Source organism: Lissotriton helveticus, chromosome 10 (genome assembly GCF_964261635.1).
Source record: "Lissotriton helveticus chromosome 10, aLisHel1.1, whole genome shotgun sequence".
Classification (NCBI taxonomy): domain Eukaryota; kingdom Metazoa; phylum Chordata; class Amphibia; order Caudata; family Salamandridae; genus Lissotriton; species Lissotriton helveticus.
In genome coordinates, this window is record NC_136071.1 from 1106557033 (window position 1) to 1106584616 (window position 27584).

The 27584-nt window shown below is 47.6% G+C and overlaps 1 protein-coding gene across 2 annotated transcripts in view; it reads right to left on the bottom strand.

Annotated features, from left to right (window-relative positions):
- Window positions 1-27584, bottom strand: part of DNAJC13 (DnaJ heat shock protein family (Hsp40) member C13) — a 1517524-nt gene that overhangs the window by 494310 nt on the left and 995630 nt on the right. For both annotated transcript variants that reach the window (XM_078663869.1, XM_078663868.1), the window contains 2 exons: window positions 2659-2733; window positions 2359-2478 (listed from right to left, as the gene is read on the bottom strand). In XM_078663869.1, coding sequence (XP_078519995.1) covers window positions 2359-2478; window positions 2659-2733 — 195 coding nt within the window. The remainder of the gene's footprint in view (window positions 1-2358; window positions 2479-2658; window positions 2734-27584) is intronic.

Consider the following 27584-nt stretch of genomic DNA (forward strand, 5'->3'; position numbering starts at 1 on the left):
GATCCTATTCTAACTTTACCACATTTTTTCTAAGATGAATTACCCTCATGGGGTTAGAGATTCTGGACCTCGCCATTCTCTTGGGTTTGGGCAAATCCAACCGCATCCAATCTCCGACCTTAAAAGAAAGGGTTTTCACAGGTTTGGTCACATCATATTTGTTCCGGTATTTGTTTAAGAGTACACATATTTTATTTGAATTTCTTTTCTCTCTCGACCACAACAGTTTCCATTTTTGCTCAACAACGGAGCTGTAGATTTTTTTCTGCGATTTTTATCATTGTAGGACATGAAAGGAGAAATCCCTGTGACAATATTTAGTGCTGTACTGCACGTCCATATATTTCTTGGAGGGTTAAATTGGCTGGCATCCCTGTTACCTCTGCTCTCTGCAAACCCTCCATCATTCTGTTCATTCATTGGACCAACCCATTTACTCTTGGGCAATAGAAGGCAGTCCTGTGTTGTTGGATGTGAAGTTCATTTGAGAACTCCTGTATTAGGCCAGAGGTAAATTGTACCCCATTGTCAGTAACCAACGTATCTGGAGTCCCTTCTTCAAGGAAAACTTTTACAAGGAATTTAATTACTGTAGTCTTAATTTGTTGCGCATATCTCATTGTGACCCAAAGTGAGTGATAGGTACCAGGATAAAATAATCTCTTAATGTCTTAAGGTTTAGGGGCCTAGAATGTCAAGAGCCAAATTTGTGCTCAGTGTGCTTGGGACCTCTACAGGTGACAATGGAGGTTTTAAAATTTGATGAGTCTTGTCACTTTTCATGCATTCGAAACACAATCAGACTTTGGCTTGTACCACAGTTCTAAGTTTAAGGACCGAAGGTCTAAATAAACATTACTTTTGACTTGACTTGCTTCTACCACAGTATTCATTCTCGGACACCAGTCTCTTGTTTTTGGTGAGGCTACGCCCTAAATGTCCCTCATGTGTGAGATCAATTATTTTCTCCCTTATTCCCCGAGTGGTATTATTTTCTCATCCTGGTATTCAGTACCATCTTGTATGTTCAACACAAATCTGACATCCCAAAATTTGGTCAAGTGGACAGGGACACCATTACGGTATTCAGGCCAATCTTCTTGAATGCGTCTGGTAAGCATCCCTAACTCCTCACTGTTTTGCATGCTTTCAGGCAATTTTGTCTTATTTATGCCAGTAGGTTTTAGTTTAACCTCATTCTCTCTCTTTACTGTCAGCTAAAGGATAGTCTAAATGTGCAAGGGAAAGAAAGTCTGCTGCCACAATCTGTGTCCTGGTACATGGTGTATCCTAAAATTGTACCCTTCCAAGCCTAATATCCTATGGGATATCTTAGGTCTGGTCCTTTCTAACCCCTTAGTGATAAAAGAGTAAACTAGAGGCTTGTGGTCAGTCACAATTGTGAATGGTATACATACAGAAAAAAATTGAAATGTCTCAATGCCAAATAACATGCAAGGGCTTCATTTTCTACCATGGAGTAGTGTCTTTTTGACATTTTTAAGGCTTGAGATGCAAATGCAATAATCTGTTCTTTTCCCTCCACCATCTGTGTAAGACTAGGCCCTAATCCCTTGATACTGCCGTCTGTAGTCAACACAGTGGTTGTAGTAGGGTAAACTTTTCCTAGAGATGGAGCTTTGGCTACAGCACTTAACTGATAAATGTCGATTGACAATTACAGTCCCATGCATATTGTGATTTTTTTCTTTAGCAAGTGGCGTAGTGGTTTAACAATGCTTGCATCATTTTTAACAAATTTAGAGTAGTATTTCGAGGACCCCAGAAAGGATCTCAGATTTTTCACATTAGAAAGGGCAATCATTTTTTCAATGGCTTCCAGTAAATTAAATTTGGGTGTAATGCCATTGTGGGATATTGTGTGACTAAGATATTCCACAAACCCAACCCCAATTTGGCATTTGCCTTTTTCCTTCTTTAAAGTGAGGCCAGCCTATCCGAATGAATTGAATGAACTAGTACTCCTAGTTGGGGGTGATAGTGCTGCTGTCCCACAAAGACAAAGACACTCGTCGCCTTGGTAAGAAGCAAAAATCCACGAGGCATTGTACAATTAGGTAGCTTTGGCAACTGCCTTCACACATCATCACATTTCCAGTCAGCTGTGCACAGAATGCCCAGTACTCAGGGAAGGTTCCAAGGAGAGGTATTGGCGTAGAGCGCAGGGCAAGGAAGGAACCAAGGGTAAGCATTATAACAATCTGTGTTGTGTAACTTGCTATTTGGGGTCCAAATTTTGTTTGACCAATGCAATAGTTTCATCTCTTTACAGAGAAGTATCATTATGCGAACATCACTGGGTTTTGTTTTTAGAAAGACTGCATTGAAAGGCCTTACCTTGCCATAGTAGAGCACACGGCACAGGTCTTTGATGATTACTGGCATTTCAGTGATCTTTTCCCTGCATTCCTCAAACTGAGCAGCAACGCTGTAGCATTTGCAGATATGTCCACATACCTGAATTAAAAACAGAAGCAGTAGTTAAATTACCTTTGCTGTAAATTACATTTTTATATAGGCTTCTACAATGTTGCTTTCACATACAAACTACCAGTGTTTGGCCAAGTTAAAGTGAAGTGATTTTTATAGGAAGTATGTTGAATTTTTATTCTATTATTGGTATACATTATTTATTACCTGAACACACATATCATCCGGTTTACTTGAGGCAGTCAAAACAGATACACAGCGTGTGAAGGCCTCTTGCAAAACCTAGGAAAATAAAAACATGTCAATTAAATAACTGAAATGCACTATTTAATTATCAAGCCATACAATACTTGACATTATTTAAAAGAGATTGAGGCATAAAAGACAAAGTAACTTACCGGAATTGACACTCCTGGTGGATATACTATCTAACCTCCGAATCCTCGCCTTTAGAATATTCCTCAAGTGACAGAACGGACCTAGAACTTTTCAAAGCACTGCTCCAGCATGCTGCTAGGAGGCAATGTGCGGCTCCGCAATGGCAAATTCTTTCCCAGAAGTAACAGTGAATTTGCATATAAGCACCACCTCTTTGCATTAAAGTTAGTTCCTTGTTTAACATGTTCTGCGTCGTAAAATGGGGAGCATGAACAACTGTAGGAACCAATGAGAAGATCTCTAGTTTAGGACCTTTTTACATGAAAAAAAGAGGACACACAAATCACTGGGAGGGCAGTGAGTAATCGGGGTTAGACAGAGCATCCACAAGAAAGAGTGTTGCCAAAGGTAACAGATACTTCATTTTGCCAATTCCTCACCTCTAATACAGACACCAAAGCAGTACCTCCCAAAGGTGAAGGTTCTGTGGAGTGGACTCAATCCAAAAATTCCTGCAGGAGTACACAGGCCTAAAGCCCTTCCTGTCAGGTCAGGCAGTCAAGGCAGTAGTTCTTTGACAACATATGAATGGACACCCATGTAACGGGCTGACATCTCAAGAACAAGCACAGTGGTAGCAGTCTTGGCTCTAGTGGAATGAGTCAATAAAAGGCTTCCCTTTGGGTTGCCTCGCAAAACAAATTTCATAAGTATACTGAATTTTAATAATTTATTCAAGAATCTAGCTCATATCACCAAGATAAAACCTCGAAAAGTATGTATAAACAGCTATTTATATATACTTTGAGGTTTTATCTTGGTGATATTAGCTAGATTCTTGGATGACTTACTGAAATCAGGATTCTTATGAAGGGTGGTCTGTGAGTTAAAGGGAAACCTTTTATTGATGTATTGTCGGGTTGATGCCCTCTCCCTTTGGGGTAAGGAGAGAACCCCTCTACCTCTTTTGGATCTAGTGGGATGAGCCCTTTATCCTTTCAGAGGCTGCATGTAGGCCAATGCATAGCAGATCTTCATACAGAGCACTAGCTATCCTGACAAAGTCCTTTTTGGTACTGGTTTACATTTTTCACCCCTATAAATCCCCCAAAAAGCGGATGTCCACCCAATGGTCTTTTGTATTTTTGATGTTAAAGGCTCTTTTGGGGTCCAGCCAAATGAGTCACTTCTACTCTTTAGAGGGGTGGATGGAGCAAATAACATTGGGAGGGTGATGGATTGCCCAAAGTGAAAAAGAGCCACACCTTATGAGAAAAAGGCTACGCTAGTCCTCAACACCAGTTTGCCTGGAAAAAAATGGTGTAGGGCAGCTGCACCAAGACTGCCTAGAGATCAATCAAGCACCAAGCAGAAGAGACTGAAATGAGAAAAAAAACACAGTGAGCAGCTCTGCATTTGCTCGAAGGGGCTGTGCAGGAGGAAGTTAAGGACAAAATTAGGATTCCACAGTGAGAATAACAATGCTTTGGAAGGGAAGTGTCAAAAATGTAACAAACCGCATTATTACACTTGATATAAACAAGGATGGTTGGCCTGGTACACTTCGAAAGGGCTCACAAATACCCTCTAATAGGGTCCACTGTCAGACCTTGCAGTGCCAATGCAAAAACATCCAAAAACATCCAACAATTTAGCTTGCAAGGGATCAGTGAGCAAGACTACACACCAAGCCAAATATTTGTCACAGCACCCAGCATAAATGGACTTAGTAGAAGGATGCTAGGACAGGAAGATAATATCCGCAATCTGAGGTGGTATATCAAATGAAATGAAATACCACTATTTGTAAAGCGCACAGCTACCTCTGAAGTGGTGTCCCGGGGCTGGGGGCTCTCGGGAAGATTAAGCAAGCTATTGCCCGGAGTCACATGGTGCTGGCCTAACCTGCTGCTGGCTCAGGGGATCGAACCGTGAACCCTGTAGTCCAGAGTCAGGCACCCTGGCCGCTGCGCCACACCTCTTCTGCAGTCAACTGCTGCTGCTCAATCTTCAAGCATGATGGAGTAGATTGCGCAGATTCAGGTTCAAAACCCTGCGCTGCGACAAAACATTCTCCACAAGAGAGACATAAAGGAGGGCATATGCTCACGTCCGGAAGTTCTAGGTACTACACTTTCCTAGCCCGATCCAGAGCCAATAGGATGACTTGGGCCCAGTCCTTCCTGACCTTTTTCACAACTCTGGGCAGAGGAGGCAGACACAGAAAGGCATACAAGAGTCCTTTGCTTTACTCTAGCTGGAAAGAGTCTCCTAGCAAGAGCTTGCTTCAAAATTTCAACGAGAAGACATTTTGACACTGCATTTTTGACAGTGATGAAAAGATTCAACCGTCGAAAGGTGCTCTGCGCCACCTTGAGGTGCTCCAAAATTAAATACCTGCCAGGTGCTACTGGCTGAGCTTGTCCACCGGGCATTTAAAAATCCCGCCAGGTGGTTCACGATCAAGGAGAAGCCTTGATGCTGCATCAAACTCCAGAGGCACAGCGTCTCTAAGCAAAGGACCCCAACTCCACCCTGCTTGTTGCAGTACCGCATGGAGGTAGATTCCGTGAGAACTTTCACCAGCCTTCCCTTGATGGACATCAAGAAAGCCCTGAATGCCAGGTGAGTAGCCCTCAACTCCAACCGATGGATATGGAGTCCGGTTTGCACTGGAGAACAGAACCCTCTGATCTTCACCTCTCCCAGATGGCCTCCCTTACTCAGAAGAGAAACATCTGTCATAAAAATTAGCTCTGGGTTGGGAAGGGAGAGGGGTGTGCTGCAGGTAAGGATGCTGTTGAGCAGCCACCATAGCAGACCTTGTGCAGTCTCCTCCGAAACCTGGATGACATCCTACAGGTTTCCAATGAAACTTCATATCCCTCTGCAGTCTGCATGTTGCCTGCTGAAGTGGACAAGGAAGGTACATGAGGCTGAAACATCAGGATTATTGGCCCAATGTCCTGGACTCATTGCGCTGAGAAAAGACCCTGAATTGCACTGCGTCAAAGACAGCTCCTTTAAAAGGAAGGATCTGAGAAGGAGTCAGGTGTGACTTCAGCCTGCTAAACAAGAAAACCAACAATATCAGGAATTTTCCATTGTCAGGAGGTGGTCTATGACGGACTATGGCAGTCGTCAAGGTTATGTTATTTAATTTTATATAGCGCACAGATGCCGCAGCCAAGAGGCGTCCCGGCGCTTTTCAAGATGGTGGAACACAACACAGCAGAGACAGCCAGAAAAGAAATGTTAAACTGAAGAAAATAAGAAGGTTTTTAGTGCCTTCCTGAAAGGGAGCAGATCTGGGATGGAACGAAGAGCAGTGGGTAAAGAATTCCAGAGCGCTGCCGCCAGCACTGAAAAAGAGCGACCACCCGTTCTAGCTCTTTTAAAGCGGGGCACAATGGCGAGATTAGAGCCTAAAGATCGAAGGGCTCTGGAAGGAACATAGTGTTGGATTGTCTGCAGTAAGATAGGAGGGGAGGCAGACTTAAGAATTTTAAAAGTTAAGCACAAAGCTTTAAACTTAATTCTTTGCCCAACAGGCAGCCAGTGTAGGTCTCGAATGGTACGACGAGCAGAGACAAACTTCGGGAGACCGACAAGCATCCTGGCCGCCGCGTTTTGCACCCTCTGAAGGCGGGCCAGTTCTGCCTGATTCACACCCAAAAACAGAGAGCTGGCATAGTCCAATCTGGTAAGAACCAGTGCTTGGACTATGATCTGTCTGGTGTCCGCATCGAAAAACTTAAAGATGGGTCGGAGACATTGCAGGGCACCAAAACATGTACCAGCTACACGTTTAGTGTGGGAAGTGAAAGAGAGTTTGTCGTCAAGCCACACCCCGAGATTTCTAACTTCAGCAACGGGGATGGGAACAGGGCCCAATTCAGGTGGCCACCATTGATCTCCCCAGAGTCCACCTTCTCTACCAAAAATAATGACCTCGGTCTTAGAACTACTTAGTTCGGACTGGACTGTTCCCATGAGGCACAGGGTCAGAGCTGATTTGCATATAGCCAGTGTCTAACCCAGGGTGGTGTGGAGTGCAAAAAAACGATGGATTTAGGCCCAGATCCTTGTACTGGGGTGAATGTATGACATTGTTCTACATTCTGTCCATCAACTGTGTTTTTTGCAATTTTCACCCCGAGTGGGCTGGGTATGCTCAGACGTGAGTCCCAGGCTCTCCACACCACTGGAGTCAAGCTATCCAGGCTGATGAAGGCTGATAGCCAGAAACCGGTCCTTGGATGCTTGATTCCGGTCTGGGAAAGACATGGCTTGGTAGTTCGGACTGGACTGTTCCCATGAGGCACAGGGTCAGAGCTGATTTGCATATAGCCAGTGTCTAACCCAGGATGGTGTGGAGTGCAAAAAAACGATGGATCTAGGCCCAGATCCTTGTACTGGGGTAAATGTATGACATTGTTCTACATTCTGTCCATCAACTGTGTTTTTTGCAATTTTCACCCTGAGTGGGCTGGGTATGCTCAGACGTGAGTCCCAGGCTCTCCACACCACTGGAGTCAAGCTATCCAGGCTGATGAAGGCTGATGGCCAGAAACCGGTCCTTGGATGCTTGATTCCGGTCTGGGAAAGACATGGCTTGGTAGTTCGGACTGGACTGTTCCCATGAGGCACACGGTCAGAGCTGATTTGCAAATAGCCAGTGTCTAACCCAGGGTGGTGTGGAGTGCAAAAAAACGATGGATTTAGTCCCAGATCCTTGTACTGGGGTGAATGTATGACGTTGTTCTACATTCTGTCTATCAACTGTGTTTTTTGCAATATAACACCCTAAAAGGCAGCATGCACTGACCAACCTAATGGCTAGGCTGACTGGAGAGAAAATTTGATTCCCAAATACCTCAACCCTTTTCAGCTTCCTGTCAGGAAAGTTCAAGTGAAATGCATCAGAATTAATTTTTCCGGTGGAAGCCTGGCCCATAAAACTCTCAGGAGTAGGGTGCTATATAAGTAAATCCAGGTCACCTGGCGCCGGCCTGTGGCGTCTGGTGACCTGCTTGTTCACTGATGGGCAACAGCAAGGCTTAGAACAACTGCCTAAAAGACAGACCGGTAGGAATTACGCCCGTAATTCTTAAGATCGACCAAGGACCTAACTTGCTTTCAAAGACGACAAGTTTTCCAGAAATGTGCCATGCCCTGAGGAAGCCCCAGGCCGGACTTCTTTGCACACCAACTCAGAATTTCTTTAATGAGTGACAACACCTTTATATAAAGAACTATCACTATGAATCCGGCTTATTGGAATTTTTTCTGAAAATAATACGACTACTTTGACTTGCCCTGACAACCACCTTGAACTCGCTTATGTTTAGGGGTTTCCTCCTATGAAGGACAAGTATTGCAACACGATTTTCTCAATATCTAATGGCCAGTAAGGGATTGGGACCCATCACACCTCTTCTCATACAACTGCCCATAATTGTCAGTAAGGGCTCCACTGAATGGAATTAAGGGCTCCACTGAATGGAATTAAGGGCTCCACTGAATGGAATCAAGTGCTCAGTTGAGGCTGGACCAGTGTGCAAAACCACAGTGAGGACATTTGTTTTGACTTCAACAGAAGGCAGTTGTACTACCAGAGGCAGCTGTTGTTCTTTAACAGTGGTGAGGAATAATCCTTGGCTCGATTTCAAGCAAATGAGTCTGACTTCTTCTTGGCGGGTTTGGGGGAGGGTTCGCTTGCACAGAGTCTTCGCTTACTCACAGTCTCATTCATTTTCTCTCATTCTCATATGCACTCACTTTTACTTACTCTGCCTCACTCTCGCACTGATTTATGCAGTCTCACTCTGATCCACTCAGTCCCCTTTGTGACCAACTAAGTCTCACTTACTTACACAACTTTACTCATTCTGACTCTGACCCACTAAGTCACATTGACATACGCAGCCCCACTCAGTCCCACTCTGACGCACCCTGTCTCATTAACTTATGCAGTCTTACTCATTTCAACCCTGACCCACTCAGTCTCACTGGCGTGAGCAGTCTCACTCATTTCCATCTGATCCACTCAGTCTTACTGAAATACACAGGCCCACTCAATCCCCCTATAACTCACTCAGTCTAACTCTGACCCACTCAGTCTAACAGGCTTACACAGTTTCACTTATTATCACTGAGACCCTAGTTCCAATGACTAACACAGTCCCACTCTGACCCACTCAGTTCTACTGACTTATGCAGTCAGCATGACTCAATATCCCTGATTTTCACTCTGACTCTCCCAGTTGAATTCTGACCTAGTCTTACACACAGCTATGCTCAGTTAAATCTGGCTGGGGTTATCTTGCCTTGGCAACTCCCAGGTTAATAACTTATTCACTCATGCTGTGACAATCACAGGCCAGAAAACAAGGACGGCGTACATCTGAACCCCTTAGGAAATAACCACAATGTGTAGGACCAAGACCTCAGCTGCTCATCTAACTACCACAGCAAAGGAAGAGCAATCTTCCATTAGGACTTCCAATGAGCAAAATGAACCCAGTATTACGGACGGTATCAAGCCCAGTGGCCTCATGGCCTTATGTAAGTTCATTTATAAACTATTATCATAATGTGTCGTCAAATCATGCTCATCATCACCACTATAATCTCTAGATGGAGATCCAAACTCTGGTCAGAATCCGATTCAAAAAGATGATAGAGCTTTTGAGTACGAGGTAGCAGAAAAGTATTATATGAGCGAGACTGTATGAGGAGTGGGTAAACTGGATTGAGGTCAAAGCGCAACCTGGATCAGGGCTGAGACAGATTCAGCTCGAAGTTGGACATCAGAGTTGGACCCGGATCCATGTCTGTTGGTGGCGAATTCAGGATCGATGGAGGTTTCGGAGCTGGATGTGGAAGTATACTTCCTGTAAGACCAGTGTTACTATTCATTCTTCTGGATTCAGGGCAGATGAGGGCCGGGCCAGGGTGAGCATTTGAGAAGTTGATCTTCGGAAGAAGTTGTTCAGAAGGTAAAGGTTTATGATAGGGAGAAGGCATAAATCATTCTTCAGCACCAGAACATATTGGAAGAAGCAGCCATTCCGCATCTCTGATGCCGGCACCCACTCTCCTGCACCCTTGGCCAAGAGAGTCTGACCTTTTCCATGAAGTTTGGGCAAGTGATTTCTGGGAGGTGCTGCTGTGTGAGTTGCATGACGGGGGAACATGAAGGGTAGGGAATATCTATGTTCCACAATCTGCAGTATCCATTGATCTGACATGATACTTCGCCATCCGGGGAGATGAAAGGTGACTTGACTTTTGTGATAAGTTGGCCTGATATATGATGCTCACTAGTTCTAGTGATCACCTTGTATCAGTCCAAACAACCCTTATGGTGATTGGTTGTAAGTCAACCTTATAGACCAGCTATCCTAATGGTAGCATGGACAAAGCAGTCTTTAGGCTAAACTCTTTTGGCATGTGAAGCCAGCTGTTTTACCACAATATAACCCCTTGAATACCAGATGAAAGGGCACCACACAGGTTGTTATGAAAATAAACAGTATATTTATTAATAACAACACCTCTGAACTCTTTATGAGGTCAGAGGGCTAAGCACATGACAATCTTTTAGGAAAAATACGATAAGTTACACAAAATTACAATGGTGCCCTAGGGGCACGACAAACCATATACTAAGTAAGTGGAATGTGAAAGTCAATAGAAGGAATGGAGCCGTCCAGAGGCTGTAGGATCGATGGGACCACGCTACACTAACACTAGGTAAGTAATAGGAGGCCCACGGAATGCGTGTGCAGAGTGTGAACTCACACGCGAGATGCATAACAACGTCTATGGACAGTACAGTTCAAGTTAAAGGTGAGTACGGATAATCCTGACTAGGTAGGACTAAAACGACTGTGGAACTAGACACTAGGACAGTTAAACTACCCTGGAGCACCGAAGTGTCCTTGTTACCTCACCCACGGGCCGCGGGTGCATAGGGGTCAAAGTGCGTCAGGTTCTCGCGTTGAAGTCAATGGAGCCTGAAAGAAAAGATGCTGCAGGCGACCAAGAGGAAGATGTCCGGTGCAATCCAAGGGTGGATTGTTGAAGAAGGAGACCTGAAAGCAGAGGGGACAATGTTCACAGTCACTAGCCAGTGACTGGAGTGGAACCAGGAAGGAACCAGATGTCGTTGTCGCGATCAGGTGAAGAGTGGACGCTTGACTCTGCAGCCACGTGGACCAGGAGGTGTCTTCGACGACCAGGATGGAGGCACAAGCTGTCCCACGCAGGCTCTCGCTGTCAGCGGTGTTGGATCCGGAATTGGCGTCAACAGGCCTTGGCAAAGGCAACCCACGCGGTGAGTGGAAACGGCGTCTGGAGTGGACCAGGAGGGTCCGGGGTGCTCCTCTTTTGGAAGGGAGCAAGGGCCAGTCTGGAGCAACCAGACCAGCAGTGAAGGTTTCAAAGTTCGTCGTCTAGGAGGCCACTAGCCAGCCGGCAAGTGACCAGACAACGCGTCAAGCAGCAAACAAGCAGAAGGGCCCCACGCAGATCTCGTGGATGCTGGAGGGCTGATCTTTGGTGCAGGAGCTGCTCGGGGCTGGGGCTTATCAGTCCCAAAAGCACTTGGTCGCGTTTACCTCGGGAGTCATGCTGGAAGCGAAGTGCAGGTTCTTTCAAGATTGCCGGTCCCACGTGTCTCGTCGCACCCACGGATCTCAGCTGTGCTGCAGATGTGAGTTGAGGTCGGAGAGGTCTGGGAATCCGGGTCTCGTCGGGCTCTGAAGTCTGGATCCTCGAGGGAAGACGACAAAGGGAAGCCGCTGGACGCTTGATGGTGCCTGCAGTTGCAGGGTGGACACTCCTTGCCCACAAGGGAGATTCTTCAGTCTTCTGTGGAGCAGAACGTCGAAGTCCAGAGTTTCTTCTTGTAAAGTTGTTCAGGATAATCTAATCTGGAATGGGACCAGCTCCTACCTTTATCCTGCTACAGGGGGCTGTACTACGACTAGGTCCCTCCTATGGGTGGGACCAGGAAGGGGGGTGGTTACACCCCCTATCCTTTTTCCGGTTTCGCGCCAGAGCTGGGGCAGGGATGCCCCAGCAACTGGTTTGAACCGGTGTATGCACAGGGCACCTTGTGTGCCCCAGGCATGTCTCATTCCTTTCAGGCCTGTCCTACCCAATACACAAAATCCTGTCTGGGGTGGTGCTAGCACCTCCCAAGGCTGGAAACCCTTTGTCCAAGCCTCCCTCGCTGGAAGGATTCCCAGCAGCAGGAGGTCAGACTTGTGTCTGTGGTGGCAGCATCCATTTTGTGATGCCAAGGCTCGAGTTAACTTTAACCGGGGTTCTCAGTTACATACATGTCTTTTCCCTCTAGAAGGGTGGAATGCTACCCCCGTCGCCAGAATTGGCGAGGGGGTAGTATTCCAATTCGTATGACACCTTACTCAACATGTTTTGATAATGTTATACCAGAGTTAGCATTTAACCGCGAGGTTGATAATGCACTTAAGAGTATATGGTATAGCGTTATCATGGAACAGCTATTAGGACTTGGTTCCGCAAGCTGCAGACAGGCTCAGCTCATGCCAGAGCACCATCTCACATAATTCCAAGCACTCTGTCTTCAGGATTGATAAGGCCTGCCATAGGAGTGACTGATAGGGGTATATGTGTCCATTTTAGGGTTAGATATAGGTATACTATATCTATAGCAAAGGGTGATTACACCACCTTGCCCCAGCTGTCGTGCAGCCAGTTGTGTCAGTTTTAGATGGCCAGCCAGCGGTGGCATAATACATGCTTCAGCCCCTGGTAGGCCCTGGGTACACCTATGCCCTGGGCACCTAAGGTACACTGTACAGGGACTGATAAGGTGGCCCAGTACCAATTGGTAAATGCACCTAAAGTACATGGTTGTCAATTTAGAGAGAGAACAGCTAGGCTGTGGGTCTGATTAGCAGGCCCACAGCCAGGGAAAGTCGTAAACCAGTGAAGCAAAAAGCAAAAATCTGGGGTGACCATAGGATTGTAGACCCCACTCTCCTACATCCCCCCAAACTTAGGGACATTAAACTAACCTTGACCAGGTGAGTCTTCCTGTTCTAAGTGGAAATACCTGGAGAGACCATCTGCATTGCCATGGTCAGTCCCTGGTCTGTGTTCCACGGTAAAGTCCATCCCCTGTAGGGAAATGGACCACCTAAGAAGTTTGGGGTTTTCACCCTTCATCTGATTTAGCCATAAGAGGGGCTTATGGTCGGTCTGAATCTTGAAGTGAGTTCCAAACAAGTAGGGCCTCAACTTCTTCAGGGCCCAAACCACAGCAAAGGCCTCCCTCTCAATAGCTGACCAACGTTTCTCTCTAGGGGTTAGCCTTCTGCTTATAAAAGCAATGGGCTGGTCATGACCATCAATATTCAGTTGAGATAGAACAGCTAATAAATACAAACGGTGTGTGGAGGGTCAAGGGGAATATTTAACGACCTGTCTGCCCACTCCCCTATTATCAATGTAGAAAACACACAAAAGAGCAGAACAGGTCTGGAGATGGTGTGCACCTGTACCTGTGACTGAGAAACAGTGGGATGTGTAAGTGAGCCAATGCTGTTGAAAAATATTGGTAACGCAAAGCTAGAATAGTTCCCATCAGACCACCCTCGTGGTGGAGTTAGCGTCACGTGGGAATTGCTGATAAATCCATACCACGTCCGACCATATAGTGCCGGTGTGGAAAATGGATATCAGAAATCTAGCCATGATGTTTACCATAGAGTGGACTAGATCATATGCAGTGCTCAAGTGAAGGTGATAGATAAAAAATGACTACACTGATTCTGGAAGAGCGTACATAAAGAGATCTGTGTGTCAAAGGTTAAAAACACGCCTGGTAGAGAAGGCTACCATGTGGCGCTGTGCAGACGGTCGACATGTTTCAGCCCATGGGGCATTGCCCCGGCTTTCTTCAGGACCTAAGGTGTAAAGCAGCTACTGCAACCATAACTACAAGTGATGTGAAAATTGAAAAAATAACAAGTTTACTAATAGACAGATACATATCTACTAGGAACTTAAATGCTTAGACGTCCACTGGCGGGAGAGAAGCTTGTCTTCTTCCTATCAACAAACAAAAATTATTGTAAAACAACACTAAATTACACAAACATATCCACCTGAATACGAGAGACAGTACAGAACGAGCACACCTGCATGAATACTTGACATTCTGCATATATGTAAAAAAAGGCATAATAGCCTAATCACCTAGAGGCATTTCCTCCCAGTGATACTCACCCAGCCTTGTGTGGGTGAAGGCCTCACCTCACCCGGCAACCGCTCGGGAGTATGAGGCCCCGCTCTGTGGTGTAGAAAAGGGACATAGTCAGCACACTCCTTTACTATGCCCAAGCCAATAGCTCTACACACATAACCCAACGAACGTGTGATGGGTGCCCAACTGTCGAACCAAGTCAAAGGCCCCACATACCATCCTATATGACACATACAATGCGACATGCCTCATGTCACAAGACATAATATGGACCTAAGGGTTTATTAACCAGACGCTTATTGTGAAACTTAGTCTAGTTGACACAAGTGGAAGGAGCTATTAAGCACAAAGGTGATCAACAGGGTGGCCCACAGTAAAGGGCCCCTGCAATCTCAAAAAATATATAGAACAAAGAACTTAAAAGTCCCATTTTAGCAGCACAGTCATGTCGAGAGTGAGAGCTACTGCTAATCTTTGTTAAGTCAGCGAAAACTCTAATCGGTAGAAGCTGGCTGAGATAAGGAGAGTTCAATATGATAATCACCTGTCCGTCGGTGCCCCTGTCCACGAGTCAAGCAGAAGTGGAGGTGTCTCAAAGGTCGCCTACCACCCTTAAATAACCGTTAAACGGTGGACGATAGCGCGAACGGGGCGTAACACAACTGTCGGGACAGGCGCGAGGAGAGAACACTACTCCTTCGCGCATGCGCCAATGGCTGAAAAACACAGGCAATGATTTAACTTCTATTTTAAACATATAGCGTCGTTTGTTAAAGGGGCTTCCATGCCGGTCTATGATGCACCTGTAACATTATTTGCATCCTGACAAGATGTTATTCTATATACGAATTTGAGGTTGCCCCTGAATTAGCGCGCAGAAGTTCACCGGGAGACACTGTTCCCTTGGGCATGCGCCCGACCTATGGCGTTAGACAAGACTATGAGTTAGTGAAAAAAACTGTTAGACCAATATTTATAGCGTGTATATCCCGCTTGGAGAACCATCAATTGTACCCTATGACAATTAAAAACACTGTGATCCTTCCATCTAGTTTAATGCATGCAACATTGGAGTGATGTGCATTTTCACCATGAAGACGGTCACAGTGAGTGTAGTGCTAGGTACAAGGTGGATAAAATATAATTGCTGCGCTCTAGGTGTAAAATCTGCCAAGGATATTATATCAATATCCAGACCTCGTGGAGAGGAAAGCACGAAAAGAGAACAGTGACAGTTAGAAAAGCATCTCTACTCCCTGAAGGATTAACATTTTTACACAATTGATGTGATAGAGTATCTTCGCATGTTAGTGAAGAATGAAATTGATATTATTATCATCTAATATCATTACGGGAAGGAACGTGGCAATGACTAGGTGGACAGAGGGGAAACCCACACAATTAAGTTGGGTGAGCTTTTTAAGGTGCAAACAAACAGTGTTCGCATCCAATTGAATAGACCCGTGTGAGAAGTTGGCCTGATGTGCAGTGCTCACTATTCTAGTGATCACTATATATCAGTCCAAACAACCCTTATTGATGATTGGTTGTAAGTCAACCTTATAGACCAGCTATCCTAGTAGCATGGATACGAGCAGTCTAAGGCTAAGACTCTAGAGGGCGTGTTAAGCCAGCTGTTTTACCATCACATTACCCCTTGAACACCCAGTGAAAGGACACCACACAAGTGTTATGAAAATAAACAGTGTATTTATTAGAATCACAACAGCCCTGTACTCTTTATGAGGACTGGGTGCTAGGCACACAACAAAACTCTTACGAAAATACTTAAGTTAGCACAGTATATACAAATGCCCGAGGGGCACAAAAAACCATATACTCTAAAAGTGGAATGCGAAATTACTAGAAGGTAAGTACAGTACTAATAGGCTTTGGAATCGCTAGGACTTGACTATGGAATCGTTAGATTACTTCTAGGAGGCCCAGGGGACTCGGGTGCAGAGTGTGCACTCTCACGCGGGATGCAGGACAAAGTCTATGATAGCTAGTAAAGGTAAAGTTAGTGTTCACGGGCGAACCCGACCTGGTAGGGAGAAAACGAAAGTGGATCCTGACCTTGGATAGTGAGGCTATGCTGGGGCACCGAAATGCCGAAGTTACCTAGCCCAGGGGCTGCAGCTGCATAGGTCTCAAAAGACGTCGGGAATCCTCGTTGACGAACCAGGAGCCTGGAAGGAAGATGCTGGCAGGCGGCCAGGGAAGAGAGTTCGAGGTGATCCAAGCCTGGATCTGGAAGATGGATGATACCTGAAAGCAGAGGGGACCAAGTTCGCGACTACTAGCCAGTAGTCAGGGGGCACCAGGAGGGCACCGGATGGTAGTCACCTCGACTAGGTGAGTGGGCGACGCTGTGCTCTGCAGCTCTCACGGACCAGGAGGCGTTGTCGGCGACCAGGATGGAGGGGCGAGCTGTCCCATGATGGATGAAGCTGTCGGCGTCGAAGAACCCAGGATTGGGCAACAAAGCATTGGCTAATTCAAGCCCACGCGGTGGACTCAAAATGGCGTCTGGAGTGGACCAGGAGGGTCCAGGGTGCTTCACTGAAGAAGGGAAGCAAGGGCCAGTCTGGAGCAACCAGACCAGCAGTAGTGATGTCGTCGGGCGTCGTTAAGGAGGCCACAAGCCAGCGGGCTAGTAGCCAAACAACGCGGTGAGCAGCAAAAAGCAGAAGGGCCCCACGCCGATCGTGGAGATGCTGGGGGGCTGATCTTCGGTGCTGGAGCTGCTCAGGGTCGGGGCTTCTCGGTCCCCAAAGCACTCGCCAGTAGATTACCCGGCGGGCTTGCTGTGAAGAAGTCGTGCAGTCTTGGCAATAGCCGGTCCCTTGAGGTCTCGTCGCACTCACGGTTCTCAGCTTGGCTGTAGAGGTGAGTAGAGGTCGGAGGTGCCAGGGAAGCCGGGTCTTGTCGAGCTGGGCAGTCGGATTCCGGAGGAAGGACTTGCAGCAGACCGCAGTGTTCTTGATGGTGCCTGCGGATGCAGGGTGACTACTCCTTAGTCACAAGGAAGAATCTTGAAGAAGGAAATCTTGAAGTCCTTTCGCAGAAAGTCGTGTCTTGATTCCAAAGATGATCTAATTTGGAAGGGGGCCTGCTCCTACCTTTATCTGGGAAAAGGGGGCTGGCACGCGACTAAGTCCTGCCCTATGGGTGGGACCAGGAGGGGGGTGGTTACACCCCTCTCCTTTGGCGGGCTTTCCCCAGGCCAGGGGCTGGAGTGCCCCTGGAACTGGTTTCAGCCGGCCTATGCAGTGAGCACCGGGGTGCCACTTGCAGTCACCTTCCTCTGAAGCCCTGCCTACCTGGAATACACAAAACCCTGTCTGGGACGGTGCTGGCACCGCCCCTGGCAGGAAACCCTTTGTCCTTATCTCCTGCTCTGGGAGGACTCCCAGCAGCAGGAGGGCAGACTTGTGTCTCGGTGGCAGCATCCATTTTGTGGAGCTGAGGCTCTGTTTGACTTTAACCGGGGTTATAGGTTACAGGCATGTCGTGTCCCTCTAGAAGGGGGGAATGCTAACCCCGTCGCCAGAATTGGCGAGGGGTTAGTATTCCAATTCGTATGACACCTTACTCGACATGTTTAGATAAAGCGATACCAGAGTTGGCATATAACCGCGAGGATTATAATGCACTTAAGAGTATATGGTATGCGATATCATGGAAACGGCTAAGGCATGGATCCCGAAAGCCGCAGACAGGCTCAGCTCATGCCAGAGCACCATCTCACACGATTCCAAGCACTCTGCCTTCAGGATTGTTAAGGCCTGCCATAGGAGTGACTGATAGGAGATCTGTGTGTCCATTTTAGGGTTAGATATAGGTATACTATATCTAAAGCAAAGGGTGATTACACCACCTTGCCCCAGCTGTCGTGCAGCCAGTTGTGTCAGTTTAGTTAGTCAGCCCAGGGGTGGCACAATACGTGCTTCAGCCCCTGGGAGACTTCTGGGTACACCTCAGCCCTGGGTACAGGGACTTAGAGAGGGCCCAATGCCAATTTAGTACCTGAGTACAATTTGGATAGAGAGAACAGCTAGGCTGTGGGTCTGATTAGCAGGCCCACAGCCAGGGAAAGTCGTAAACCAGTGCAGCAAAAAGCAAAAAATCTGGGTGATCATAGGATTGCAGACCCTACTCTCCTACATGACCCCCCCCCCCCAAACTTTGGGACAATAAACTAACCTTGACCAGGTGAGTCTTCTTGCTCTAAGTGGAAATACCTGGAGAGCCCATCAGCATTGCTGTGATCCGTACCAGGTCTATGCTCCACTGTAAAATCCATCCCCTGTAGGGAAATGGACCACCTAAGCAGTTTGGGGTTTTCACCCTTCATCTGATTTAGCCACAAGAGGGGCTTATGGTCGGTCTGAATGGTGAAGTGAGTGTCAAACAAGTAGGCCCTCAGCTTCTTCAGGGCCCAAACCACAGCAAAGGCCTCCCTCTCAATAGCTGACCAATTTTTCTCTCTGGGGGTCAGCCTCCTACTAATGAAAGCAATAGGCTGATCATTACCATCAAAATTCAGCTGAGACAGAACAGCTCCCACACCCAACTCAGAAGCATCTGTTTGGACAATGAATGGCTTGGAGTAATCTGGACTCTTCAGGATAGGTGCTGTGCACATGGCCTGCTTTAGGTCATTGAATGCTTTCTGACAGCTTGCTGTCCACTGAATTTCTTTGGCATCTTCTTACTTGTCAGGTCATTAAGAGGGGTCACTATGGACCCATAATTTCTGACAAACTTTCTGTAATAACCAGTCAGGCCCAAGAAAGCTCGAACCTGAGTCTGGGTGATTGGAGGAGCCCAGTCCTTGATGGCCTGTATTTTACTCTCCAATGGCTGAACCTGGCCTCCACCTACAAGGTGGCCCAGGTATACAACCTGTGTCTGCCCTATCTGGCACTTTGTGGCCTTGATAGTGAGGCCTGCCTTTTGCAGGGCCTCCAACACTTTCCTCAGGTGGACCAGGTAATCCTCCCAGGTGGAGCTAAAGACAGCAATATCATCAAGATAAGCTGCACAAAAGTCATCCAGCCCAGTGAGGACTTGATTCACCAACCTTTGGAAGGTGGCAGGTGCATTTTTCAACCCAAAGGGCATTACCACAAATTGATAATGTCCACCAGGGGTAGAAAATGCTGTCTTGGGTTTGGCCTCCTCAGCTAACCTGATTTGCCAATACCCAGCTGTCAAATCAAATGTACTTAAGAAGTTGGCAGAAGCCAATTTATCTATAAGTTCATCTGCTCTTGGTATTGGGTGGGCATCAGTCTTAGTGACTGCATTGAGGCCTCTGTAGTCTACGCAAAACCTCATCTCTTTCTTACCACCCTGGGTGTGAGGCTTTGGCACTAGAACTACTGGGCTAGCCCAAGGGCTATCTGAGGGCTCAATGACTCCCAGCTCCAACATTTTCTGCACTTCAGTTTTGATGCAGTCTCTAACATGATCAGGCTGTCTGTAGATTTTACTCTTGACAGGCAGACTGTCTCCAGTGTCAACATCATGGGTACACCAATAAGTTTGGCTGGGTGTCAGAGAGAACATATGTCTGAAGGATTGCAGAACTTGCCTGCAATCCTGTTGCTGATGCTCAGTGAGGCTGCCACAAAAGACAACACCATCTACTGATCCATCATCAGGATTCTGAGTGAGCAGGTCTGGGAGAGGGTCACTCTCTTCCTCCTGTCCCTCATCTGTGGCCATGAGCAAGCTCATGTCCTTCCTGTCGACATATGCTTTGAGCCTGTTGACATGGAGCACTCTGAGAGGGCTCCTGGGAGTTCCAAGGTCCACCAAGTAGGTAACCTCTCCCTTTTGCTCAATGATGGTGTGGGGCCCAGACCATTTGTCTTTCAGAGCTGCTGGGGCCACTGGCTCCAGCACCCACACCTTCTGTCCAGGCTGGTACACAGTCAGGACAGCCTTTTGGTCATGCCAAGCTTTTTGGAGTTCTTGGCTGGCCTCCAGGTTTTTAGATGCCTTCTCCATGTACTCTGCCATCCTTGAGCGGAGACCAAGTACATAGTCCACTATGTTGGTTGCAGGCTTTCTGAGAGGTCTCTCCCATCCTTCCTTCACCAAACACAGGGGTCCTCTCACAGGATGCCCATACAGAAGCTCAAAAGGGCTGTAGCCAACCCCCTTCTGTGGGACCTCTCTGTAAGCAAACAAGAGGCAGGGGATCAGGACATCCCATTTTCTCCTAAGAGTTTCAGGTAGTCCATGAATCATCCCTTTGAGGGTCCTGTTGAATCTCTCAACAAGCCCATTGCATTGTGGGTGGTAGGGTGTGGTGAACTTGTAGTTCACACCACACTCCTTCCACATTGCAGTCAGATATCCTGACATGAAGTTTGTACCTCTGTCAGAAATGACCTCCTTAGGGAAACCCACTCTGGATAATACTCCAACTAGGGCCCTTGCCACTACAGGTGCGGTAGTGGTCCTAAGTGGAATAGCTTCAGGATACCTGGTGGCATGGTCCACCACCACCAGTATAAACTTGTGCCCTGATGCTGTCTGGGGTTCCATTGGACCAACAATGTCAATCCCCACTCTTTCAAAGGGAACCCCCACCACAGGTAGTGGTATGAGGGGGGCCTTTGTTGTGCCACCTGACTTACCACTGGCTTGGCAAGTGACACAGGAGCGACAAAACTCCTTGGTATTCTCATTCATATGGGGCCAGTGAAAGTGTGAGACAAGCCTGTCCCAAGTCTTTGTCTGACCTAAATGACCTGCAAGGGGAATCTCATGGGCCAAGGTGAGAAGGAAACCTCTCAGAGACAAGGGGATGACCAGCCTCCTGGTTGCACCAGGCTTGGGGTCTCTTGACTCAGAGTACAGGAGTCCATCTTCCCAGTATACCCTGTGGGCACCTGTGGCATTCCCTGCAGCCTCAGCAGCAGCCTGCTGCCTGAGGGGTTCAAGGGAAGGGCAGTCTAACTGTGCCTTCCCCAGGTCTTCTCTGGAGGGTCCCCCTGAGCCCAGAAACTCAACTTGATCAAGTTCAAGTTCTTTAGGCTCAGTTTCCCTCAGCTCTCTCAGATCAGCCTCCTCAGAGACTTGATCCTCAACCTGGGGCAAGGAGGAAGGCAAAGCCTTACCCTTACTGCTCTTCTTCTTGGAAGGTGTCTGGTCCATTCTTTCAGGATCCAGCACCTGTTCAGTGGGGCATCTTCTGGCCTGTGACCTAGTCACAGCAAGCACATGTGCTGGCAAGCCTAACATCTCCATGTGAGTCCTCTGCTCCACTTCTGACCATAGTGATGACTCCAAATCATTGCCCAACAAACAATCAACTGGGAGGTCTGAACTGACTACAACTTTCTTTTGACCCTTCACTCCACCCCAGGAGAAAGCCACAATCGTCACACTATGACTGGTAGTGACGTTGCTAGCATTGGTCACCAGGAAATATTTACCTGGCATGATCTGTCCAGGGTCCACAAAGTTAGGTGTCACCATGGTGACACTGGCACAAGTGTCCCTATAGGCCTGAGCCATTTTGCCATTAATCAAAGGTGTCTGCCTGTATTTGCCCAAAGTATTGGGACTTGTGTCAGGGGATATATCCATATCCCCTGTACAGACAAGGACAGCCTGAGTGAGTGTGCCAACTAAGTTGTCAGACCCCTCAGTTCCCAAGGTTAACCCAGCTAATGCCTTGGGAGGTGCACTACCACTACTGACTGTACTAGGGGGTGCAGTTGCCTTAGGGGCTGTAGTGGTAGGAGTTTGCCCTCCTCTTTTGGTGCCCTCACTAAACCAGTGAGACTTACTCTTACAGTACTGGCACCACCTTTTTGACTGGCCTTCTTGAGTCTTCTTCTTCTGGGAAGCCTGACCCCCACCCTCTTTGGTTTGTTGGGGACCTGGTGAAGACTTCTGGTCATTTTGTTCACTCTTAACATTACCCTTCTGGTCTGCTTTCTTCTGACCACCCTGGTTCTGGTTCTGCTTGATCCTTGTCCTGACCCATTTGTCTGCCTTCTTTCCCAATTCTTGGGGAGAGGTCAGATCTGAATCAACAAGGTGCTGGTGCAACAACTGGTTCTGACAATTGTTTAAAATTTGTTCTCTCATCATAAGATTATACAATCCTGTGTAATCTGTAACCTTGCTACCCAGCAACCAGCCCTCCAAAGCCTTAGTGGCACAATCCACAAAGTCAGACCAGTCCTGAGACTGAGTTTTCTGGGTGTCTCTGAACAGCAACCTGTACTGCTCAGTGGTTAAACCAAACCCATCAACCAGTGTATTCTTCAGGACCTGGTAATTGTTAGCATCCTCCACTCTTGTAGTGAGGAGCTTATCTCTACCTTTACCATCAAAGGAGAGCCACAGTATAGCTGCCCACTGACTCTGGGGAATGCCCTGCACAGTGCAGGCCCTCTCCAAAGCAGCCATCCATTTCTGGATGTCATCCCCTTGCTTAAAGGGGGGCACTATTTTTGTCAGGTGTTTAGTATCTAAACCCTTCTCTCTATCTCTTGGGAGATTGCTGCCACCAGTGGGAGCTAACCCACTCATCTGCTGCTCTCTAGCAAAAGCAAGCTTCTCTTTGGCCAGGGCAAGTTCTTCCCTTTCAATCCTCAGAGTAGCCTGTCTCATCCTAGCTTCATGCTCCATTCTCTGAGGGGAAGTCCATCTCCTCTGGGGAGAGTTCCTTCTCCTCTGAGAAGAGGCATTAGAGTGCAGAGATCTATTGGAGTCCCTAGGAAGAGATCTATCTCTCCTAACTCCAAGGTTAGGCCTACTTAGGGTCAGTACTGGGGGTCCCCCAGATCCTAGCCCAAGCAAGTCTAAGTTGGCCCTAGTTAGCCTTCTGACTACCTCAAGACCTTTGTCTACCTCGTCCCCAGAGAGTTCCTCTTGATCCTCCTCCTCAACTGCATTGTCAGTGTTGGGGAGGTCTGGATCCCCAGAGGTACCCTCTAAGGCTGGCATATTCTCATGTAACTGAGAAATCTTTCTGGCATCATATGTCTCTAAGAGACCTATCAGAAGGGGAATGGTGGGGTTAGACCCCTGCTTCAGTTTCCTGGAGGTACAGACTTGTCTCATCTCCTGGAAACTGAGAGCTGCATATCTTGAAGTGACCTGTGGAGGGTCAACGCTCACCAGGGGAGTCTCAGTGGACTCTCCATGGTTAGACATGCTTTTCTAGTGAGGTGTAAGTGGTGCACTTACCTACACTATATGTTTGCCTACTGATCCCTTGCTAGAGTTGTAGTTTAGGGTGTGCTAGGCCCTAGGAGCTACAACAGCTGGTTCAGTAGAACTCAGAGTATTCTAAGCTAAGTTATATGTACCTTTAGTACTTATGTGATCTTTCACAAGATATTCTTAGGATATGTGTGGTAAAACAACAGCAAGCTCAAATCCCAACCGCTGCTCACCAATGTGAGAAGTTGGCCTGATGTGCAGTGCTCACTATTCTAGTGATCACTATATATCAGTCCAAACAACCCTTATTGATGATTGGTTGTAAGTCAACCTTATAGACCAGCTATCCTAGTAGCATGGATACGAGCAGTCTAAGGCTAAGACTCTAGAGGGCGTGTTAAGCCAGCTGTTTTACCATCACATTACCCCTTGAACACCCAGTGAAAGGACACCACACAAGTGTTATGAAAATAAACAGTGTATTTATTAGAATCACAACAGCCCTGTACTCTTTATGAGGACAGGGTGCTAGGCACACAACAAAACTCTTACGAAAATACTTAAGTTAGCACAGTATATACAAATGCCCGAGGGGCACGAAAAACCATATACTCTAAAAGTGGAATGCGAAATTACTAGCAGGTAAGTACAGTACTAATAGGCTTTGGAATCGCTAGGACTTGACTATGGAATCGTTAGATTACTTCTAGGAGGCCCAGGGGACTCGGGTGCAGAGTGTGCACTCTCACGCGGGAAGCGGGACAAAGTCTATGATAGCTAGTAAAGGTAAAGTTAGTGTTCACGGGCGAACCCGACCTGGTAGGGAGAAAACGAAAGTGGATCCTGACCCTTGGATAGTGAGGCTATGCTGGGGCACCGAAATGCCGAAGTTACCTAGCCCAGGGGCTGCAGCTGCATAGGTCTCAAAAGACGTCGGGAATCCTCGTTGACGAACCAGGAGCCTGGAAGGAAGATGCTGGCAGGCGGCCAGTCAAGAGAGTTCGAGGTGATCCAAGCCTGGATCTGGAAGATGGATGATACCTGAAAGCAGAGGGGACCAAGTTCGCGACTACTAGCCAGTAGTCAGGGGGCACCAGGAGGGCACCGGATGGTAGTCACCTCGACTAGGTGAGTGGGCGACGCTGTGCTCTGCAGATCTCACGGACCAGGAGGCGTTGTCGGCGACCAGGATGGAGGGGCGAGCTGTCCCACGATGGATGAAGCTGTCGGCGTCGAAGAACCCAGGATTGGGCAACAAAGCCTTGGCTAATTCAAGCCCACGCGGTGGACTCAAAATGGCGTCTGGAGTGGACCAGGAGGGTCCAGGGTGCTTCACTGAAGAAGGGAAGCAAGGGCCAGTCTGGAGCAACCAGACCAGCAGTAGTGATGTCGTCGGGCGTCGTTAAGGAGGCCACAAGCCAGCGGGTTAGTAGCCAAACAACGCGGTGAGCAGCAAAAAGCAGAAGGGCCCCACGCCGATCGTGGAGATGCTGGGGGGCTGATCTTCGGTGCTGGAGCTGCTCAGGGTCGGGGCTTCTCGGTCCCCAAAGCACTCGCCAGTAGATTACCCGGCGGGCTTGCTGTGAAGAAGTCGTGCAGTCTTGGCAATAGCCGGTCCCTTGAGGTCTCGTCGCACTCACGTTTCTCAGCTTGGCTGTAGAGGTGAGTAGAGGTCGGAGGTGCCAGGGAAGCCGGGTCTTGTCGAGCTGGGCAGTCGGATTCCGGAGGAAGGACTTGCAGCAGACCGCAGTGTTCTTGATGGTGCCTGCGGATGCAGGGTGACAACTCCTTAGTCACAAGGGAGAATCTTGAAGAAGGAAATCTTGAAGTCCTTTCGCAGAAAGTCGTGTCTTGATTCCAAAGATGATCTAATTTGGAAGGGGGCCTGCTCCTACCTTTATCTGGGAAAAGGGGGCTGGCACGCGACTAAGTCCTGCCCTATGGGTGGGACCAGGAGGGGGGTGGTTACACCCCTCTCCTTTGGCGGGCTTTCCCCAGGCCAGGGGCTGGAGTGCCCCTGGAACTGGTTTCAGCTGGCCTATGCACAGTGAGCACCGGGGTGCCACTTGCAGTCACCTTCCTCTGAAGCCCTGCCTACCTGGAATACACAAAACCCTGTCTGGGACGGTGCTGGCACCGCCCCTGGCAGGAAACCCTTTGTCCTTATCTCCTGCTCTGGGAGGACTCCCAGCAGCAGGGGGGCAGACTTGTGTCTCGGTGGCAGCATCCATTTTGTGGAGCTGAGGCTCTGTTTGACTTTAACCGGGGTTATAGGTTACAGGCATGTCGTGTCCCTCTAGAAGGGGGGAATGCTAACCCCGTCGCCAGAATTGGCGAGGGGTTAGTATTCCAATTCGTATGACACCTTACTCGACATGTTTTGATAAAGCGATACCAGAGTTGGCATATAACCGCGAGGATTATAATGCACTTAAGAGTATATGGTATGCGATATCATGGAAACGGCTAAGGGATGGATCCCGAAAGCCGCAGACAGGCTCAGCTCATGCCAGAGCACCATCTCACACGATTCCAAGCACTCTGCCTTCAGGATTGTTAAGGCCTGCCATAGGAGTGACTGATAGGAGATCTGTGTGTCCATTTTAGGGTTAGATATAGGTATACTATATCTAAAGCAAAGGGTGATTACACCACCTTGCCCCAGATGTCGTGCAGCCAGTTGTGTCAGTTTAGTTAGTCAGCCCAGGGGTGGCACAATACGTGCTTCAGCCCCTGGGAGACTTCTGGGTACACCTCAGCCCTGGGTACAGGGACTTAGAGAGGGCCCAATGCCAATTCAGTACTGGAGTACAATTTGGATAGAGAGAACAGCTAGGCTGTGGGTCTGATTAGCAGGCCCACAGCCAGGGAAAGTCGTAAACCAGTGCAGCAAAAAGCAAAAAATCTGGGTGATCATAGGATTGCAGACCCTACTCTCCTACAACCCGCAACTAAAAAGTTGCTCTGACTAATAAATACAAACGGTGTGTGGAGGGTCAAGGGGAATATTTAACGACCTGTCTGCCCACTCCCCTATTATCAATGTAGAAAACACACAAAAGAGCAGAACAGGTCTGGAGATGGTGTGCACCTGTACCTGTGACTGTGAAACAGTGGGATGTGTAAGTGAGCCAATGCTGTTGAAAGATATTGGTAACGCAAAGCTAGAATAGTTCCCATCAGACCACCCTCGTGGTGGAGTTAGCGTCACGTGGGAATTGCTGATAAATCCATACCACGTCCGACCATATAGTGCCGGTGTGGAAAATGGATATCAGAAATCTAGCCATGATGTTTACCATAGAGTGGACTAGATCATATGCAGTGCTCAAGTGAAGGTGATAGATAAAAAATGACTACACTGATTCTGGAAGAGCGTACATAAAGAGATCTGTGTGTCAAAGGTTAAAAACACGCCTGGTAGAGAAGGCTACCATGTGGCGCTGTGCAGACGGTCGACATGTTTCAGCCCATGGGGCATTGCCCCGGCTTTCTTCAGGACCTAAGGTGTAAAGCAGCTACTGCAACCATAACTACAAGTGATGTGAAAATTGAAAAAATAACAAGTTTACTAATAGACAGATACATATCTACCAGGAACTTAAATGCTTAGACGTCCACTGGCGGGAGAGAAGCTTGTCTTCTTCCTATCAACAAACAAAAATTATTGTAAAACAACACTAAATTACACAAACATATCCACCTGAATACGAGAGACAGTACAGAACGAGCACACCTGCATGAATACTTGACATTCTGCATATATGTAAAAAAAGGCATAATAGCCTAATCACCTAGAGGCATTTCCTCCCAGTGATACTCACCCAGCCTTGTGTGGGTGAAGGCCTCACCTCACCCGGCAACCGCTCGGGAGTATGAGGCCCCGCTCTGTGGTGTAGAAAAGGGACATAGTCAGCACACTCCTTTACTATGCCCAAACCAATAGCTCTACACACATAACCCAACGAACGTGTGATGGGTGCCCAACTGTCGAACCAAGTCAAAGGCCCCACATACCATCCTATATGACACATACAATGCGACATGCCTCATGTCACAAGACATAATATGGACCTAAGGGTTTATTAACCAGACGCTTATTGTGAAACTTAGTCTAGTTGACACAAGTGGAAGGAGCTATTAAGCCCAAAGGTGATCAACAGGGTGGCCCACAGTAAAGGGCCCCTGCAATCTCAAAAAATATATAGAACAAAGAACTTAAAAGTCCCATTTTAGCAGCACAGTCATGTCGAGAGTGAGAGCTACTGCTAATATTTGTTAAGTCAGCGAAAACTCT